General features: G+C 40.3%; 1 protein-coding gene across 1 annotated transcript; it reads left to right on the forward strand.

The window, feature by feature from the left end:
* The first annotated feature begins 7,842 nt into the window (after positions 1-7,842).
* Positions 7,843-19,834, forward strand: kctd9a (potassium channel tetramerization domain containing 9a). The gene is made up of 12 exons (XM_084389740.1): positions 7,843-8,042; positions 9,228-9,349; positions 9,865-9,908; positions 10,124-10,220; positions 12,958-13,016; positions 13,853-13,981; positions 14,275-14,342; positions 14,794-14,889; positions 15,606-15,755; positions 15,845-15,950; positions 16,051-16,184; positions 17,901-19,834. Exons 1-12 carry the CDS (start codon positions 7,995-7,997, stop codon positions 18,015-18,017), a joined length of 1,170 nt encoding a protein of 389 aa, XP_084245866.1. The 5' UTR covers positions 7,843-7,994; the 3' UTR covers positions 18,018-19,834.
* The last annotated feature ends 295 nt before the right edge of the window (positions 19,835-20,129 follow it).

The raw sequence follows: 20,129 nt of genomic DNA on the forward strand, positions 1-20,129 counted from the left end.
ACCAAAACCTTGAGCTCATGGCCAGCAAACACAATCACTATCACATGTATGGTTTGTTTTGGTTCTGTTCTGTTCTACTTCCTGTTTCTTTTGTCCTCATTTTCCCGCCACTAGTTTGTTTCCATGGTTGCCGATTAGTTCACCACACCTGTTCTGTTTCTACCTTGATAACCCAGTCTTTATATAAGCCTTGAGTACCCATTCAGTCAGTCACGTTCAATGTTACGTCGGACTGACGTATTGGGGTCTCGCCTGGGAGCCCAATCACCTCCAAGTGGTAGCAAAACGAGTCAATGAATATTGGCCAGTGAGATTTGCATGCCGAGTCACACCTACCCGGACATACAGGTATAAAAAGGACCGGCATTACTCACTTTATTCATATTTTGCTTCGGAGCCGAGCGGTTGCACAGCGATCACTCTTTCCATTCAACTCTGCGAAGAGTAAATTTCTGCAAAGAGCAAACAAAAGCTATTTTAATCCTACCAGGAGATTACTCCGAAAACAGCTATTTTAATTGCTACTTTGCCTGCAGCTCATCGTGGGATCTCTCTGCCTCATTCCAGCGGTGTTTGCATCCAGCCTAGCTGTGCACAGAGTGCAGCATTCAACCCTGGGCACTCCGGCTAAAAGATCATTCCCTAAAAGAGCAAGCAGGAGCAGTCAGCGTCTTTTTCAAGATGTCTTTCCACAAATCACGTTTGTTTATGGTAAAGTGGTTGTGTTCCTCTGTTTTTTCTCCTGTGAACTCCTACGTGTTTATTTTCTTTTATAATAAAGTGTTTCTTTTGGATTCTCCACCATAATGCGCTCATTATAACAACCGCCATGACAGAATACAGGACCCCAGATTAATATCTTCGGGAGGGACTGGAGCCCCAGAACTGTGCCCAGAGTATGCAACACTCTCCTTGATGGCTACAGCCATATTGTGTGTAGCTCCGTAGCTACTCCCAAGAAAATTTGGTGGTGGGGGTTGCTACCTGTTGGCCTCCTCCCTGGCCCCCTGAGCTACCGGCTCCTCCCTGACCGGCTGAGATACCGGCTCCTCCCTGACCCCCTGAGATACTGGTTCCTTCCTGGCCCCCTAAGCTACTGGCTTCTCCCTGGCCCCCTGAGCCACCGGCTCCTCCTTGGATACCTAAGCTACCAGCTCCTCCCTGGCCCCCTGAGCTACCGGCTCCTCCCTGGCCCCCTGAGCTACCGGCTTCTCCCTGACCCCCTGAGCTACCGGCTCCTCCCTGGCCCCCTGAGCTACTGGCACCTCCCTGACCCCCTGAGCTACCGGCTCCTCCCTGGCCCCCTGAGATACCGGCTCCTCCCTGGCCCCCTAAGCTACTGGCTCCTCCCTGGCCCCCTGAGATACCGGCTCTTCCCTGGCTCCCTGAGATACCGGCTACTGCCTGGCCCCCTGAGCTACTGGCACCTCCCTGGCCCCCTGAGATACCGGCTCCTCCCTGGCCCCCTGAGCTATCGGCTCCTCCCTGGCCCCCTGAGCTACTGGCACCTACCTGACCCCCTGAGCTACCGGCTCCTCCCTGGCCCCCTAAGCTACCGGCTCCTCCCTGGCCCCCTGAGATACCGGCTACTGCCTGGCCCCCTGAGCTACTGGCTCCTCCCTGGCCCCCTGAGATACCGGCTCTTCCTTGGCCCCCTGAGCTACCGGCTCCTCCCTGGCCCCCTGAGCTACTGGCTCCTCCCTGGCCCCCTGAGATACCGGCTCCTCCTTGGCCCCCTGAGCTATCGGCTCCTCCCTGGCCCCCTGAGCTACCGGCTCCTCCTTGGCCCCCTAAGCTACCGGCACCTGTCTGGCTCCTTGAGCTACCGGCTCCCTGTATTATGTAAGGTTAATAGGAAAACATATTTCCTTGTTTAAAACAATGCATTGTTGCATACCATAAAAGGATTTGTATAATTAATAGCCTATATATGTGAAAATGTATAATGTTATGTTATAAAAATTCAAATATATTTATGTTATTGTTATAAAGCAATTCTGTTTATACAATAAGGAAGCTACTGATAAAAGTCATGAAGAGGAAGTAATTAAATATGTTTTTAAGGTAATTTAGTGTTTGTGATTTCCTTTTCTCTTCCTTCATCTCTCTCTGTGTTTGTGTTCTGCTTTATCTTGTCTCCTCTCTGACTGTATGCATTTATTATTTATCCATCTGATTAATTTCAAAGAGTTCCTAAAAAACAAATCAGAGTTGCACGGCACCTGATGCTTTATTCATGGACTGGTGCAGCTTTCAGATGACCCACTGGCTCAAGGGTTGCTCTTACACAACTCCGGTGTTTCCTCAAAACTGAAGAAATGTTTCACTGTGACTTTCATCAGCCTCAGCAACATCTCAGCAAAACACAACCGGCAACCCTCAACTCAAAAGGCATGTTACACTAGAGGTTAAATAAAAATGTCTTCTCCTTTTCAGCAGGGATAGTTGTTTATCATAATTTTCTGTAAACTTTACCACCCATTAGCCATTTCAGAACCATATTGAGAGCCACAGTTGCTTAGAGACAATTTACACAAGTCACGCATGAAGATAGAAGCTTAGAACTAACTGCTGTTTACACTTCCCTCTTTATGCAGTACAGTACTTTTTACTCTAACTGCACTCTAACATCTATCTGGCCCCCTGAGCTACTGGCACCTATCGGGCTCCCTGAGCTACCGGCTCCTCCCGGGCTCCCTGAGCTACCGGCTCCTCCCTGGCCCCCTGAGCTACCGGCACCTATCGGGCTTCCTGAGCTACCGGCACCTCCCTGGCTCCCTGAGCTACCGGCGCCAACTTGGCCCCCTGAACTACCGGCTCCTCCCTTGCCTCCTGAGCTACCGGCACCTATCTGGCCCCCTGAGCTACCGGCTCCTCCCTGACACCCTGAGCTACCGGCTCCTCCCTGGCCCCCTGAGCTACCGGCTCCTCCCTGGCCCCCTGAGATACCGGCTCCTCCCTGGCCCCCTGAGATACCGGCTCCTCCCTGACCCCCTGAGATACCGGCTACTGCCTGGCCCCCTAAGCTACTGGCTCCTCCCTGGCCCCCTGAGCTACCGGCTCCTCCATGGCCCCCTAAGCTACCGGCGCCTCCCTGGCCCCCTGAGCTACCGGCTCCTCCCTGGCCCCCTGAGCTACCGGCACCTATCTGGCTCCCTGAGCTACCGACTCCCTGTATTATGTAAGGTTAATAGGAAAACATATTTCCTTGTTTAAAACAATGCATTGTTGCATACCATAAAAGGATTTGTATAATTAATAGCCTATATATGTGAAAATGTATAATGTTAATTTACACAAGTCACGCATGAAGATAGAAACTTAGAACTAACTGCTGTTTACACTTCCTTCTTTATGCAGTACAGTACTTTTTACTCTAACTGCACTCTAACATCTATCTGGCCCCCTGAGCTACTGGCACCTACCGGGCTCCCTGAGCTACCGGCTCCTCCCGGGCTCCCTGAGCTACCGGCTCCTCCCTGGCCCCCTGAGCTACCGGCACCTATCGGGCTTCCTGAGCTACTGGCGCCAACTTGGCCCCCTGAGCTACCAGCACCTCCCTGGCTCCCTGAGCTACTGGCGCCAACTTGGCCCCCTGAGCTACCGGCTCCTCCCTGGCCTCCTGAGCTACCGGCACCTATCTGGCTCCCTGAGCTACCGGCACCCATCTGGCCCCCTGAGCTACCGGCTCCTCCATGGCCCCCTGAGCCACCGGCACCTCCCTGGCCTCCTGAGCTACCGGCACCTATCTGGCCCCTTTAGCTACCGGCTCCTCCCTGAGCTACCGGCTCCTCCATGGCCCCCTGAGCCACCGGCACCTCCCTGGCCTCCTGAGCTACCGGCACCTATCTGGCCCCTTTAGCTACCGGCTCCTCCCTGAGCTACCGGCTCCTCCCTGAGCTACCGGCTCCTCCCTGGACCCCTGAGCTACTGGCACCTATCTGGCTCCCTGAGCTACCGGCACCTATCTGGCCCCCTGAGCTACCGGCACCTATCTGGCCCCCTGAGCTACCGGCTCCTCCATGGCCCCCTGAGCTACCGGCACCTATCTGGACCCCTGAGCTACCGGCTCCTCCCTGGCCCCCTGATGTTTTTTTATTTACAGAAGTTTTCTTACATAGTCGTATGTTAAAATGGTTCCTATGATCTTATTCATAAATGGCAGTTCTGTACCTCTAATGCATTTCCTCATAGGTATTGTTTTTAGAAAGTGGAATCATTTATATTACTGAATTTATTTGATTTAATTAGAAGTGTTTATAGTAATACACTTACTGCATAACATGCTTACTATAGCATAAATATAACACTATATACACAATATAATGATTTTTATATATTAAATATTAAAACAAATTAAACAAATTATATTCTACAGAAAGGGCAAGTAGAGGGAACTCCTAAAGGGAAGATGAGCTCAGCTTTGGGAGCAATATTAAATTGTTAATGATAAAATTCACTCAGTTTCACTGAGTTTGTAGGTGGTATATTTATACATCAACTTCTAAGAGGATTTTTGTCTCTCTACACTGTAAAAAATTTCTAACCTCCCCAACTCAAAATTTTCTAGTGACTGGTCACATCTAAATTTTTCAATTGGCCCAAGTGAAATAATGTAAATGTAATTTTATAATTTACAGAATTTCACTTGGGCCAATTGAAAAATTTAGATGTGACCAGTCACTAGAAAATTTTGAGTTGGGGAGGTTAGACATTTTTTACAGTGTACTATTTTCCATTGTGGTAGAGATTTGCCATATAGCTACATTTTCCTCAAAAATGTATTTTGGTTGTTAAAGATGTTTTGTAAAAAAATATATTTTATGCAAATGTATTATGTAAGGTTAATAGGAAAACATATTTCCTTGTTAAAACCAATGCATAGTTGCATACCATAAAAGGATTTGTACAATTAATGACCTATATATGTGAAAATGTTATATGTTATGTTATGTTATAAAGCAGTTCTGTTGATACAATAAGGAAGCTATACTGATAAAAGTCATGACGAGGAAGTAATTAAATATGTTTTTAAGGTAATTTAGTGTTTGTGATTTCTGATTTCCTTTTCTCTTCCTTCACCTCTCTCTGTGTTTGTGTTCTGCTTTATCTTGTCTCCTCTCCGACTGTATGCATTTATTATTTATCCATCTGATTTATTTCAAAGAGTTCCTAAAAAACAAATCAGAGTTGCACGGCACCTGATGCTTTATTCATGGACTGGTGCAGCTTTCAGATGACCCACTGGCTCAAGGGTTGCTCTTACACAACTCCGGTGTTTCCTCAAAACTGAAGAAATGTTTCACTGTGACTTTCATCAGCCTCAGCAACATCTCAGCAAAACACAACCGGCAACCCTCAACTCAAAAGGCATGTTACACTAGAGGGTAAATATAAAAGTCTTCTCTCTTTCAGCAGGGATAGTTGTTTATCATAATTTTCTGTGAACTTTACAACCCATTAGCCATTTCAGAACCATATTGAGAGCCACAGTTGCTTAGAGACAATTTACACAAGTCACGCATGAAGATAGAAGCTTAGACCTAACTGCTGTTTACACTTCCCTCTTTATGCAGTACAGTACGTTTTACTCTAACTGCACTCTAACACTGCTATAGCTTAGTGGAGGTATGCCACCTAGAAAGTAGACCTACGGCAAACTAGTCAACGTTTACTACAAAAATGAAAAATCTGTTGACATTTACTCACCCTCATGTCATTTCAAACCCATGTTCTGAAATATTAGTGTGTGTGTAAAAAAATCTCTCTCTATATACAAAATAATACATAGAGTTATAATATATGACAATCCTGCTCTCCACTGTATATGGAGGTGGTTTTGATGTATTGTTGTATGGAAAAGGCCAGTGTGAAAATTTTTATTTCCACAGAGAAATACTGACAGAATTTTTATTTTGGGGTGAACCTTTTAAAGTCATCAAAATGGACAATTCTTATATTTTATGGAATATCACAGAATAAATGATTTATTGATTTCTCCATGCATCTTATATTTTATACTTATATATTCGAAAAAGCATAATAGAGACACTTTAAAATGTCACTGCTACCCTGCTCCATCAGTCCAGTTCAGATGATAACGTGACTTTTAATGTGTATTGTCAGAGTGACAGAGAAGGCTTAAGAATGGATTTGTTGTATTTCTAGTCTAAACTAAACCGTGTGCTTTGGTTCCACATTTACTGATTAAATGTGTAATCAGTCAAACAAAATAAGAGTAGAAGTAATCTGGGTAACATCCCAATTGATAACATAACTAATAAGTCTTACAAGGTCAGTTAAGGAGGACAACCTTACATGATTGACAGCAATTTTGAATATAAAACAGGTCATAACGTTATCTCTGTAAACCTGTGTAAAGAAAACACACTCTATATGGTGTGTGCACATATAGCTCTTATCTCATTTATTTTTCAAGAAGGCAATACCCAACCCAAATAACCTGAACGGGAAATCAAGGGAGAACTGGAAACTTCCCTTTAGCTGAAGGACATTTTGTCAACAGCAAGAGAAGTGATAATCGGCCCTGTGTTTGCAGAGCATGTGGGCAGTTATGGAACACACAATGGGACATTCTGGAAGACAGCCTTTTTACAGAAGATAAGATTGGGGCCACCGTGTAAGAATCAGACAGCTCTAAGCAGGATATTATCACTCGCTGCCTAATTGTTTAATGTCTTTTATCATTGCTTCTATGTGGCCTATTTTATTTCTTCTAAATGCTCCAGATAGAAGGACAAATACATCTGTTGGCCAAGTTACAATACTAGCTTATGGGGATTTTTTAAAATACTGTCAGTATTACAAAAGATAATACATATGCTCACTCTATGAACAGTTGAGTTGTAAATTTGCAGCAGCTCTAACAGATTAAGAGTTTCTCATTACACTTAATATATGAACTATTAAATGAACAATTTGCGTAATAAACAAGTGTGAACATGCAGAAATTACTACTTTTCTTGCATTAGATCTTTATAGACAATTACTATATAGAACATCATATTGTTCATGTTATTCGTCCCTGAACACACAGTTTCCCTTGAATGCATGTGGGTGATTTTTTTTTACAATTTGATGCATATTCTTTATAATATTACTTGTTTTGTCAACAAAAATACATTTTAATGATAATTTATATTGTGTGTGCATGCGAAGGCTGTCAAAACATTATATATATATTTTATATTTTATTTATTTATTTTGATCTGCTTATTTCATATTGTTCACAAGAGTAAAGATTGATAATTTCTTGGAATGTCATATTAAGATTATAGGAAAGAAATAAGCAGATCAAAATAAATAAATAAAATAAAATAAAAAGATGTGTCCTACTCTGCCACCTAGTGTAGAATAAAGGCTTCTACGCTGCATATATCATTTTGAAACCATCGAATACTTTGCCACATAATTCTTTTCTTTATTTTTTCATATTCCCCCAATTCTAATTTTTACAATTCTAAATTTTGCATTAGAATGAGAGTGAATGAGAATGAGATTTTAGATTAGTTTTTTAGATTTTACCTCAGCTTGACAGTTTGTTTACAGTCTATCGTAGGCTGGGACTTCCAGAATATATATACTTCCCGCAGTCCTATATACGGCCTTGTAATGAATGAGTAGCTTGACTCGAGCAGCCCACAGTCACTGAGGTAATCATTTCCCTTGCGTCAAAATTCCATTCTCACCAGTCAAGTTTTTCATTAAAATGACCAACGCCACAATTGTGTCCGATTGGTCCGAACCGCAGGCCCCAGTTTATGAAACGCGTCCTGTGATTGGTCAATCATCGAGGTCTGCAACAGTATTCGCATTTCCATTGGACAGCTTCTCCGTCATCTTGATACAATGTAGCTAGGTTGGTTCTTCCTACTCTCCTTACGTAGGTATTAGTTTAATACATAGATAAGTTAGCGAGATATTAATTTATTAATATTTGTACAGTTAATACTTTAAATTAGTGCAAACAAAGCATGCGAAGGGTGACGCTTTTTGTCAACGGAACCTCCAAAAATGGCAAGGTGAGTGAACACACGCAGTACACGTTTAGCCTGGCCAACTCCAGTAAGTGTTGTGTGTGTGGACAGACAGTGATGTCCTGTCAATGGCATGAAACTATTACTGTGTTTCACTTTATTTAATAAAGACACAGAAAACTGTTAGAACTCAAAACATTTAAGTTATTATTGTACTCCTGACGATATGGTTAAGGCCACATAAGAGCTCGCTCGACTGTTTTTTTTTTTTTTTTTTTTACATTATTGTTTATTATTATACCTTGTAAATGCATTTCTGTATTTTATTGACTCTACCATCATTAACTAGTTACGTCAATACATTTATATTGTTTAAATATAAATGTATTGACGTAACTTGCTCATACATTTAAATATTGTTTAAATAATTTTTACTGTATATATTTTTATTAATTTATATACTAAACATGCATATTTCATTACTACTAAACATTATGTATTCAGTTACAATACTAATATTGAATTTTTATTGAAATATTCTATAATAGTGAAAGATATTGCTTTATTCACTCCACATTATCCATCCAGACAACAACTTGCAATGATGATTATAATAAGGGTGGTAAGACTTTACATAAGGTTTATAATAGTTTATGTATTAACTAATATGAACTAACAATGAGCAATATGTTAGTTTTGTTTATTAATCTTTGTTAGCATTAGTTATTAAAAATACAACTGGTCCTTTTTAGTTCATATCAGCTCAGATACAAGATACAACTTTTGATTGTAATAATGTATTAATAAATGTTGACATTAACATTAACTGAGATTAAAAAAATGCTTTAGAAGTATGTTTTCAATAGTAGTTCATGTTAACTAGTGTAGTTAACCACTTTTTAACAAATGGATCCTTATTATAAAGTGTTTCCATAATAAAAACACTATATTTCACAGTGTCCTTGTTACATATGTTACATCTAGTTACTATAGTAATAACTATAAATGATGTATAATTACGTGCAACTTATACTAAAACTACCAAACCCTAATCCTAACCTCATAGTAAGTGTATGTAGTTAATTAATATTACGGTACTCAGTAATGTATAATTACACTGTAACACAGACACCTTAAAATAAAGTGTAACCAATTATTGTAATGAACATTCTAACACTGTAATGCAAACATTGCAATATTAATGCCTTCACGTCTTCGCTTCTTTTGCAGGTTGTAGCCGTTTATGGGACTCTGCCTGATCTTTTGACAGTTGCCAGCAATAAATTGGGAATCAGGGCTTGTAACCTATATAATGGGAAAGGTGGTCTTATAGATGACATTGCCCTCATCAGGTACAGTTGCATTGGCATTCTTGAACTATCATTCATTCATTTATGAAAGACAATGATGGGAACAATATGATTTTTTTTGGTGCTATTCTCTGTTATTTAAACCTGCTTTAAATAAACAAATGGGGTAACAAAGATGACCTGGTAACACTTTATTCCTCTTTAGACATTCTGTTGAAGTAACTTCACATCTACATGTCAACTTTTTCTACCAACCCTAACCCCTTATGCTACCAAATTATATTCTAATCTTGAAGTGAATTTTCTATGATTTTATAAAAAATACATACAATATGCATATTTACTTTCAAGTTGAAAATATAATTTATTTGTAAAACATCTTTCAGTCACATGATGTAGGTACTGCATTACTTATACTCAATATAACGTGTGAAGGGGACCATCACAATAAAGTGTAACTGATTACACCGGAGCCTTGTACTTGTTTCTTGAGTGGGATAGGCAAATGAGAGGTAATGTATCGGATGTACTGACTGGTTATTGTATGTATTCCACAGAGATGATGACGTGCTGTATGTGTCAGAAGGAGACGCTTTCATCGGTGAGCCAACATCATTTTGTTTTCCCTGTAGTTCAGCTGGTAGAATATGCAATGCCAAGGTCATGAGCTGGATTCCTAGGAGGGAACACAAATGAATAGCTTTTCATAAAAGTGTAAAAAGTCACTTTTGCATAAAATGTATTATCATTATTGAGTGAAACTGAAGGTGTACTTATAGGTCAGTGTGTAAAACTATGACTGTGTTTGTGTTTTAGATCCTCAGAGCGATGGGAAAACGTCAGATGACATCTCAGGATCGCACACTGATTGGCTGACGCTGAATATTGGTGGGCGGCATTTCACAACCACTAGGTAACCATGCAGCATGATTTGCCGTCTTGTTGGCTTACCGTAACTTTCAGTGAAATATCAAGCTCTTATCTATTACTGTAACAACTTTGTAAATTAATAAATAAGTGAAAGGAAATAGCGAAAGGCTGTGATTTGACAATAGTTAAAGGGGAACTATGCAGGTTTTTTTTAGCTTAATTTACCTTAACTGAACAGCTTCAGAGTCATTGGAATGGTTATATGACTTTTTCGGGTTGAATGGTGGCCGTCTCGCTTCCCTCTAGCGCCTGTGAGCGGAAAAACCACCCTTGCAACTTCGGGCGTCAGGAAGTATCACGTGATATCAGGTCTCGCGATGTAACGAATTGCTTTACGGCACTGAACTCAAGATTTATATGCTAGCCTTCTGTGTATCATACATACCTCAGTGGACATGGCTCCGTGCGTTCGCCGGCTTCTTTGAAAACAAATGCACATGACCAGAGGGAGAAGATGGGAGGGGAGAAAGTCGCCAACGAGTTTTTACGAGAGTGCTGTCAAATATCTATTCCGAAGCTGTAGGGGGAGCTCTATAGGGGAAACCTGGAAGCAAAAACAGTGAAGAAATTGCCAAAAATGCATAGTGCCGCTTTAAGAGAGGTGTTTTTAGGCAAGAAGGAAACCATCTTAAAGGGATACTTCACCTCTGGAAAGATGAATGTGTATTTAAAATAGGTCATTTATGTAGAAGAAATGTGAAATTATTTTTGAATTTGGAGCTTTCTGGACTGAGAAAAGCCAGAAAATTTATTTTTGGCTTATGTGGATGAAAGACAACAACTCCCAGAATGCACTTGCTTCACTGCTCTACGAGGCCACTCCCAAGCCACGCCTACCGGTAAGAGCGCAGTTGAAAACAACAAGGCTAGGCTACTAGTGAGTCTCCGTGACGAGTTTGCCCGGGATTTCGAGATCGCCGAAAATGTCCGGGATTCGGCTTTTGCGTTCTACTGTCGCCATTCATTATGTTTACTGTGGCGAGCAGGACGAGACTGAGGGGTACGGGAGAATGGCGCGAGGCCGGTGGCATGATTACTGAGACGCACCGGTCTCGTATCTCTTACGGAGGAGTGGGAATTTTCTTAGCAATGTTAAAACGCACATCAACCGATCACTTGTTTAGCGTTCATGTAAACACTACATTCAGATTCACCAATTGGAATGAATTCAGATAGACTGAAACAAAAGGTGTGCATGTAAACAATGAATGGCGACTGCAGAAAGCAAAAGCTGAATCCCGGACATTTTGGGCGATCTCGACGGCCGGACATGTCCGGGAAAAAGAGGATGGTAACCCCTACTACTCAGCTTTCTCCACAGAACAAGAGCCTGTTAGCTTAGCTTCCAAAGAAAGACGGCTGACACTGTGTACATTCTGTGAGTGAGATCCCACCTCCTATGGGCGGGTTGAAAACATGCGGGACAGCCCCTACTACTGGCTGTAGTCTTTAGCCTCTGGCCAAAAAATCCTCCGATGACGCAAAATTACGATTTTTGCATCATCTGAGGATTTTTTCCAGACAAAAAATACATAAATCTCTCATCTCAGGGGGACATGAGGGTGGAAAGCATGGTAATTCGAAAATACTACAGGTTTTCTACTAATACAAAACTTAATGCTAAATCCTGAAGTATCCCTTTAACCATGGTAAAATCACAGCAATGCTTAATTTTTTTTTTACAATACTGTAAAAAGTATTGTACAATACTTGTACAATACTGTTTTTTACAATACTGATTGTATCAAAGCAGCTTTGCAATGATAACATGAAAATAATACAACAAAGTTTGTTTCTAGAAGAAAATTGCGTCATAGTCCACCTTAAGAAAGACAAATCAATAATATTGTTGAATATTAAATGTCCCCAACTAAGCAAGCCAAAAGCCAAGGCGACATCCGGCTGACTTCAGTAAACCTTGAAATAAACAGAAAGACTAACATTAGTGTAGATGCCATTCTTCTTATGATGTACCGAGTCCATCAGGTGTTATAGGAAGTGTCCCCGAAAACTGCACGTTTACTGGTTCAAGACCAGCGCTGTTATTACCTCGCTAGTGAGAAATGTCATGTAGCTTTTAAGTTGCTTAACTATTTTACTGCTAAAATCGTCAGAGCAGCGCTGACAACACATTTCTGTGCGTGTGTGTGTGTGTCCGTACTGTATGTGTGTGCGTTTGAGTGGAAGATTGTTTACTATATTTATTTGCTAGGTCAGTGTCGTTGTAGGTTTTGGTTCTTTTGCTGTTGTCGGCTTTAAGGACCTTTGAAATAACTGAAACCGTTTGGCGAACAGTAATGCGGTCAAGCCCTGCCTGGAACTACTTTAGCCGTGTGTTTCCCTGAAAATAATTACACACCTTAGAACGTTCCTCAACCAATCAGAATCAAGCATTCAACAGCCCCGTAGTATAATAGCACATAAATCAGGGGTGTCCAAACTCGGTTCTGGAGGGCCACTGACTGTCCTGCAGAGTTTGGCTCTCTAACTTGCCTCAACACATCTGGCTGGAAGTTTCTAGTATGCCTAGTAAGACCTTAATTAGCTGGTTCAGGTGTGGTTAATGGGGGTTTGAGTTAAACTTTACAGGACAGTGGCCCTCCAGGAGCTGGATTGGACGCCACTGATATAAATAATGCTGAAACAACACTAGTCTGCACTGGTCTGTCGTTTAGGTGTCTATTTCTGATGTGTGGTCTCTGTGTTTGCTCTTGTTTAAGGAGTACTCTTGTGAGTAAGGAGCCTGACAGCATGCTGGCACACATGTTCAGAGGGAAGGGTAAGTTTAGTTCCCGTTCACTCATACCCCTTTTCCACCAACAAGAACCCGGTGCTGGTTCGGAGCTAGAGCGAGTGCCGGTTCGGAGTTGGTTCGACTGACGAGCCTCCAAAGAACCGGTTTGCTTTTCCACAGGCTAAAAGAGCCAGCGCAGAGCCAGGTCTTACGTCACAGCTACGTCTCATCTTTCCCAGTAACGTTAGCGTGGCGGCGCCAAACACAAACACATCATCAACAATGGATGTTGCTTTGCTATTGATGTTCATGGCTTTGCTGACCTACATCGGCATCCAAACACGGCAGATCCAACGTGTTCGCGCGGCTCTTTGTATTTTCTGCAAAACCGGTTTCGTCCGCGAAGCCCCGTCTAACTTACTCTGGACTTCTGAAGAGGACCAAAGTGCAAGAAAGCAGCTTGTTTCGTCGTCTGACCACTGCTGTTTTTGTTTAATCGCGTCCATTGTGTTTAGCTGCTGTTAGCTCGATTAGCTGCTATTTGAAAATGGCGGTCACAGGTTTCTCTTCAGTCTTGTTGGCCACGGTAACCCCGCCCCCAGCCTCTGACGCAAGCGGTTCTTTCTTGGCTCCGTTCTAGACCCTGCAATGATTTGGTGCTACTTAAGAACCAGTTTTACTGGTTCGGAGCTGGTGCTTTGGCGGTGGAAAAACAAAGAACCGATTTGAAACTAGGCTCTGGCTCCGAACCAGCACCAGCTCTGCCTTGGTGGAAAAGGGGTATCACTGACTGATTTAAGCATTGTTTGTTTTGCTGGTTCATCAAATAGGTTGTTGCACAGTTATATCAGAGTTGTTTCCCCCACTTTCTTGATCTGCAGATGTGTGGGGTAATAAGCAGGATGAACGAGGGGCTTACCTCATTGATCGAAGCCCAGAGTACTTTGAGCCCATCCTGAATTACCTGAGGCATGGCCAGATCATTGTCAATGAAGGAATCAACTTACTCGGTGAGTGAGGCCTGAATGTTAACTAAAGCATTCTCAGATGATAGTTCTTATCTAGTTTATTAGGTATACTTTAGATGGTACATTCAGGTTTTGGGATGTAGATTATTGCAATAAATTTTAATCTTGGTAGATCACTATAATTCAAGGTTTTTTTAATAAAGTAACAGCCATGGAAAAATTTATAAAATACACAATTGTTCAATAAATTATTGTAATTAAAAAAAATATATATTCTTGTCATAACCTAAGTCAGTTTTTATTCTTTAGTTAGTTAAATGTTTTATGTTTTATAGGAGTTCTAGAAGAAGCTCGATTCTTTGGAATAGAGCAACTGGCAGAGCAGCTAGAAGTCACCATTAAGGTAGTATTATATTATATGTATTATTATTATATATATATTATACACTATCTTTCAAAAGTTTTCATCTTCATCAACTTACCAAGGCTCTATTTATATTAAAAAAAAAAAAACAGTAAAAAGAGTATTATTGAAATATTATTAAAATAACCGTTTTCTATTGTAATATATTGTAAAATGTAATTTGTTCCTGTGATCAAAGCTGAATTTTCAGCATCATTACTCCAGTCTTCAGTGTCACATGATCCTTCAGAAATCATTTTGATATGCCTATTTGCTGCTTATTTCTAATTATTATCAGTGTTGAAAACAGTTAATATTTGTATCAATTTAATGCATCCTTGATGAATAAAAGTACTCATTTCTTTCCAAAAATTAAACATCTTTCTGACCCCAAACTTTTTAGAGGATGTATATATCCATACGTTTAATACATTGTTTCCATGATATGCAGAATTCTCATCCACCTGAGGACCACTCTCCTCTCTCACGGAAGGAATTTGTTCGTTTTCTGCTGGCTACACCAACCAAATCAGAGCTACGCTGTCAGGTAGAAGACTTTTGTTCAGTCAGGTGTATTAAGCCCTATTCGGACGGGATTAACTTTACAAGGGTAGATGGAGTAAAGTAATTTTACCACAGGACGTCTGTAATATTAATGGCCAATTCGCACGGGATAAGATATCTCAGTAAGTGGGAGAGTAACTCGATTTGCGCACTGCCGTCACTCCTGTCCTCATGTGTGTATTACATTACTTCCTGATGTCACGTGGACAAACAACCTATATTTATAAAACAGTTATGTCCGGTCGAACGATGTATTAATGAACTTCAGATTGGACTGTGTTGGTAATAGGCACTTACCTAACGCTAAAAGACGTTTCGTGCCTCTAACAAGATGCTTTCGATCTTCTTTCTGATCTGAATGGTGTGGAAAACACTTGAGTTTTGCCACAGACTCGTCCCAGCGTCTAGAACACAACTGAATACTTTTTCAAGCGTCTCCATACTTGAAAAAACGCAGAAAACTACTTTTAAACAGGAAATGACGAAATATTTACGTACATATTTACAGCGGGTGTATTCGCACGGGATTAGTATTACCTGAGGTAATGATTACTGAGATGCACATTCGGATGGGACTAAAATCACTGAGAAGCTCTGGTAATCATTACTTTACCCCACCTCTCCATGTTAAACTAGTCCCGTCCGAATAGGGCTTTAGTCAGTCTGATGTTGGTATTGAGGTGTCTTTTCCCCTCTCAGGGTCTTAATTTCAGTGGAGCGGACCTTTCTCGGCTGGATTTGCGCTATATTAATTTTAAGATGGCAAATCTGAGTCGCTGCAATCTCACCTATGCAAACCTGTGCTGCTCAAACCTGGAGAGAGCGGACCTTTCCGGAGCCAACCTGGATGTGAGCTGGATCATCTCTCGCTTTCGTTTGGTTTTAATCCTCTTGAACTGATATGAAGTCTTGCTTGATCACTTTCTTCTGTGCTCCAGGGTGCTAATCTTCAGGGCGTGAAGATGCTCTGCTCCAACGCAGAGGGAGCGTCCCTTAAAGGATGTAACTTTGAGGATCCCTCTGGGCTCAAGGCCAATCTAGAGGGTAAAACTCCTGCACACAGAATTAGTCGTAGAACATCATTGCTAATGGAAATGATGCCACATTAATGTTGCATTGTCATGTTACTCTCTGTGCGCTTTAGGGGCTAATCTGAAAGGAGTTGACATGGAGGGCAGTCAGATGACTGGTATTAATCTGCGTGTGGCTACGCTGAAGAATGCTAAGCTGAAGAACTGTAACCTGCGAGGTGCAACATTAGCCGGCACAGATCTTGAGGTGAGAGTGGCTACAGTAGCTATGTTTATATGGACACCTTTTGTTTGAATGATTTCATTCTGATTGGTGAATCCGGACATTGTGTTTACATGAACTCTAAATAAATTGATCGGGTTAATGTGTGCGTTGATATGTCACAGGCTTCGAATCGGATTAGATCTTTTGAAAAGCACACACTGCACGAATATACAGAGTTTCCAGCTGTTGTCTCATACTAACCATCCTCCTTTTCATTGTTTTAAAAAGCAGTCTTAAAGGGATAGTTCACTTTGAAATTAAATTTTGGTATGTTTTAGCTTACCTCAAGGGCATCCAAGATGTAGGTGTCTTTTTTTCCGCAGTAGTTTCAATTTTGATATTTTTAGGTCAAACCGTTCTTGTCTGTCAGTCATTTAATGCAGGTCTATGGTCACTGTCTCAAAGAGCAAGCACAGAGTCCAAATTAAAACAATTCCCCATCGTCCAAATTAAACAATTCCCCATCATAAGTACACATTGATGGCCTAAGACACGAAACGAGCGGTTTGTGTGAGAAAACGAACAGTATTTATATCGTATTATACACTAGATGTCGCCTTAAAGACATTCGTTCCAATGAACTGCCGTAGACAAGGCGACATCTAGTGTATATATCTATGCACCAGTCTGCGTACACGTCAGATCAGATCATTTGGACGTGGCTGTGTATAAGAGGTAAAAACGATATAAATACTGTTCATTTTCTCACACAAACCGCTCGTTTCGTGTCTTAGGCCATCAATGTGTACTTACGATGGGGAATTGTTTAATTTGGACGGCGGGGAATTGTTTTAATTTGGACTCTGTGCATGCTCTTTGAGACAGTGACCATAGACCTGCATTATATGACTGACAGACAAGAACGGTTTGACCTAAAAATATCAAAATTGAAACTACTGCGGAAAAAAAGACACCTACATCTTGGATGCCCTTGAGGTAAGCTAAAACATACCAAAATTTAATTTCAAAGTGAACTATCCCTTTAAAGGGATGGTTCATCCCAAAATTTTTATTCTGTCATCGTTTACTCGCCCTCAAGTTGTTCCAAACCTGCATGAATTTCTTTCTTTTTCTGAACACAAAAGAAGATATTTTAAAGAATACGGGTAACCAAACAGTTGATGGACCCCATTGACTTTCATAGTATGGAAAAACAATGCTAAGTCAATTGGGTCCATCAACTGTTTGTTTACCGACATTTGTGTTCAGCAGAAGAAAGAAATGAATGCAGGTTTGGAACAATTTGTAAATTGTATGTAGTAAATGTATAGTAAATGATGACAGAATTTAAATTTTTGGTTGAATTATCCCTTTAATACCTATTGCAAAGACTGCTGGGACGCTTCCGGCACCTTTTCACAAACGATGAGTGAAAGGAGAATTTTAGATTGACACGACTTTGTTCAAAAACAACAACTCATTCCACGCGTCATTACACCATTTCTACATCATTGCACCATTTCTACATTGTTCCAGACAAACAAAGCGTTTACACGTCCTGTCGATTCATTGGTCAATTCATTCCGAGTGACGAGTTTACATGTGACTACATTATTTCGACTGTGCTCTGGGCTGACAACAGTTGGATTATTTAGGGTCCACGTAAACGCAGCTAGTGTTGATTGAAGGTGTGTTATTTTGAGGCATCTAGTGACACCATTATTGCACTGAAAAACATTTTCTGTGACGTGTGTGCAGAACTGCGATCTCTCAGGCTGTGATCTACAGGAAGCGAATCTGCGTGGTTCAAATGTGAAAGGAGCCATCTTCGAGGAGATGCTGACTCCACTGCACATGTCCCAAAGTGTGAGATAACCAATTACATTGTTCCCTGCCCAGAAACCTCACCAGCCAGCTATTCCCAGCACTCCCTCACCCCGACCCCCTTTTCGTTTCACGCTCCCGTGGAACCGTATGCAATACTAGCACTTGGTTTGCCCACCTCTAATCTTTGAGCTTTACTCTCATGCACTAGTGCACATCCAGGGTCTGTAGTCACGGCCAACATAGCGAAAGCTTATCGTAGAGATTCCAGATATTTAAAAAAGGTTGTTTGTCAAACCAAACTTATTGCTTTTGGTTTTGTTTTTATTTATGCTTTGTGTTGAACTATTGTTCGATTTTACTGAATGTATACGTTTCATGTCGTGTTTTGTCTCAAATAATGAAGTCAACATTTCAATCAATCAGTACAACCAAATATGTCTATCGAATTTTAGCTTTATCAATGAATTTATAGGAGGCTTATTGTTGCACAGCTTACCGCAGGCGAAACAAACTCGTATAATAGCAGCCTTTTGTATAGGCCTATATAATATGGAATAATATACCTTAAACATCTCATATAACTGACAGTTCTGGTGTCAAATATGCAACATGAACATACAGCTCTTATATATTCTGTTTTTACATTTACTCATAAATGACATTAATTGCTTATTTTGTTTTTCGATTTGCCATTCGTTGATCTACCTCCCATACAACCCGTTCTTGTTTTTAGCCACTTTTAGTTATTGAATCCATGCAGTCAGACAAAGACTTCAACCAAATGCAAACCACATTTTGCTGCATCTTGCAAAACCTATTTAATTTTTGATAACTGTGTAATAACACTTAGCCATAGGTTAATATGCACAATAATTAACCAGTGGTGCCAATATGCTATTTTATCATATCATTATATAATATGTGGATGTGGTATGCTTTTCGCTTTTCAGAGTTCTTATTTTCCCCATTTTTCATTGAATTGAAATGTTGAAGTGACCAACCCACACCAAAAATGTTCATGTGATGTTTGTCGGGTCATTATCAAATCCAGTGCTTCCTTATGTAATGATTATCATGATATAACGGTCACACTTTACAATAAGGTTTCATTAGTTAACTACATTAGTTAACATAAACTAAGAATAAACAATACTTCTACATTTATTAATCTTAGTTTAATGTTAATTTCAACATTTACTAATCCATTATTAAAATCAAAATGTATATTTGTTAACATAAGTTAATGCACTGTGAACTAACTTGAACAAACAATTAACAGCAGTATTTTTATTAACTAGCATTAACAAAGATTAAAAAATACTGTAACAAATGTATTGCTCGTTGTTAGTTCATGTTTGTTAATGCAATAAATCATGTTAACAAATGAAACCTTATTGTAAATGTGTCCGATATAACATATGCTCATCAATACTGTCCCACTTTTTGTTTGACTTTGTGCATTTGTGTCCAAAAATTGTGTGTAGTAAGAAGTAGCACATTTATAAAATGCTGCTCAACTATTCCTAGATTATTTGCTGCATGGTTAAATGAAAACCTAACCATCTCGGTCAGAGATTTCTGACATAAAGTCAGTTTTTTGTTATAAAACATGCTGTTGATTTTCATTTACAAATTTTATTGTAGGTACTCCGTCAATCCTGTTAAATGAAGGCAATCAAAATAGACTTTTGCACTTTAAGTGTGATCTCTATGTATGTCAGACCCTTATGGAAAGGGTGCAAGCTATTTATTTATGTATCAGGCTGTATTTATGTAAGTGGTGGAGGGGAGGATCTATCGGTTCTCTCTTTACCGAACCCTGTTGCACTCTATTACGGAAGTGTGTTTCCATAAATAGACTGTTATAATCAAAGTCTGGTTGTCTGTCTTTATTTATGTGTGTGGAGATATATGCACTAACATTCAAAGGTTTGGGGTCGGTAAGATTATTTTTAATTTTTTCTTATGCTCACCACAGCTACATTTATTTGATAAAAAAAACCCAGTAAATTTATAAATGTTGTGAAATATTATTACAATTTAAAGTAACCATTTTCTATTTTAATATATTTAAAAATGTAACGTATTCCTTTGATCAAACCTGAATTTTCAGCATCATTAGACTTCATTGTCACATGATCCTTCAGGAATCGTTCTAAT

This window comes from Rutilus rutilus (assembly GCF_951802725.1).
Source record: "Rutilus rutilus genome assembly, chromosome: 19".
In the NCBI taxonomy this organism is placed as follows: domain Eukaryota; kingdom Metazoa; phylum Chordata; class Actinopteri; order Cypriniformes; family Leuciscidae; genus Rutilus; species Rutilus rutilus.

What these genes read in the sequence shown, in the direction of transcription:
- kctd9a (XM_084389740.1), top strand. Translation starts at nt 7,995, where the DNA reads ATGCGAAGGGTGACGCTTTTTGTCAACGGAACCTCCAAAAATGGCAAG. An exon ending in GATGACATTGCCCTCATCAG is followed by an intron (nt 9,350 to 9,864) that starts GTACAGTTGCAT and finishes TGTATTCCACAG; the next exon opens with AGATGATGACGTGCTGTATG. An exon ending in ACACATGTTCAGAGGGAAGG is followed by an intron (nt 13,017 to 13,852) that starts GTAAGTTTAGTT and finishes CTTGATCTGCAG; the next exon opens with ATGTGTGGGGTAATAAGCAG.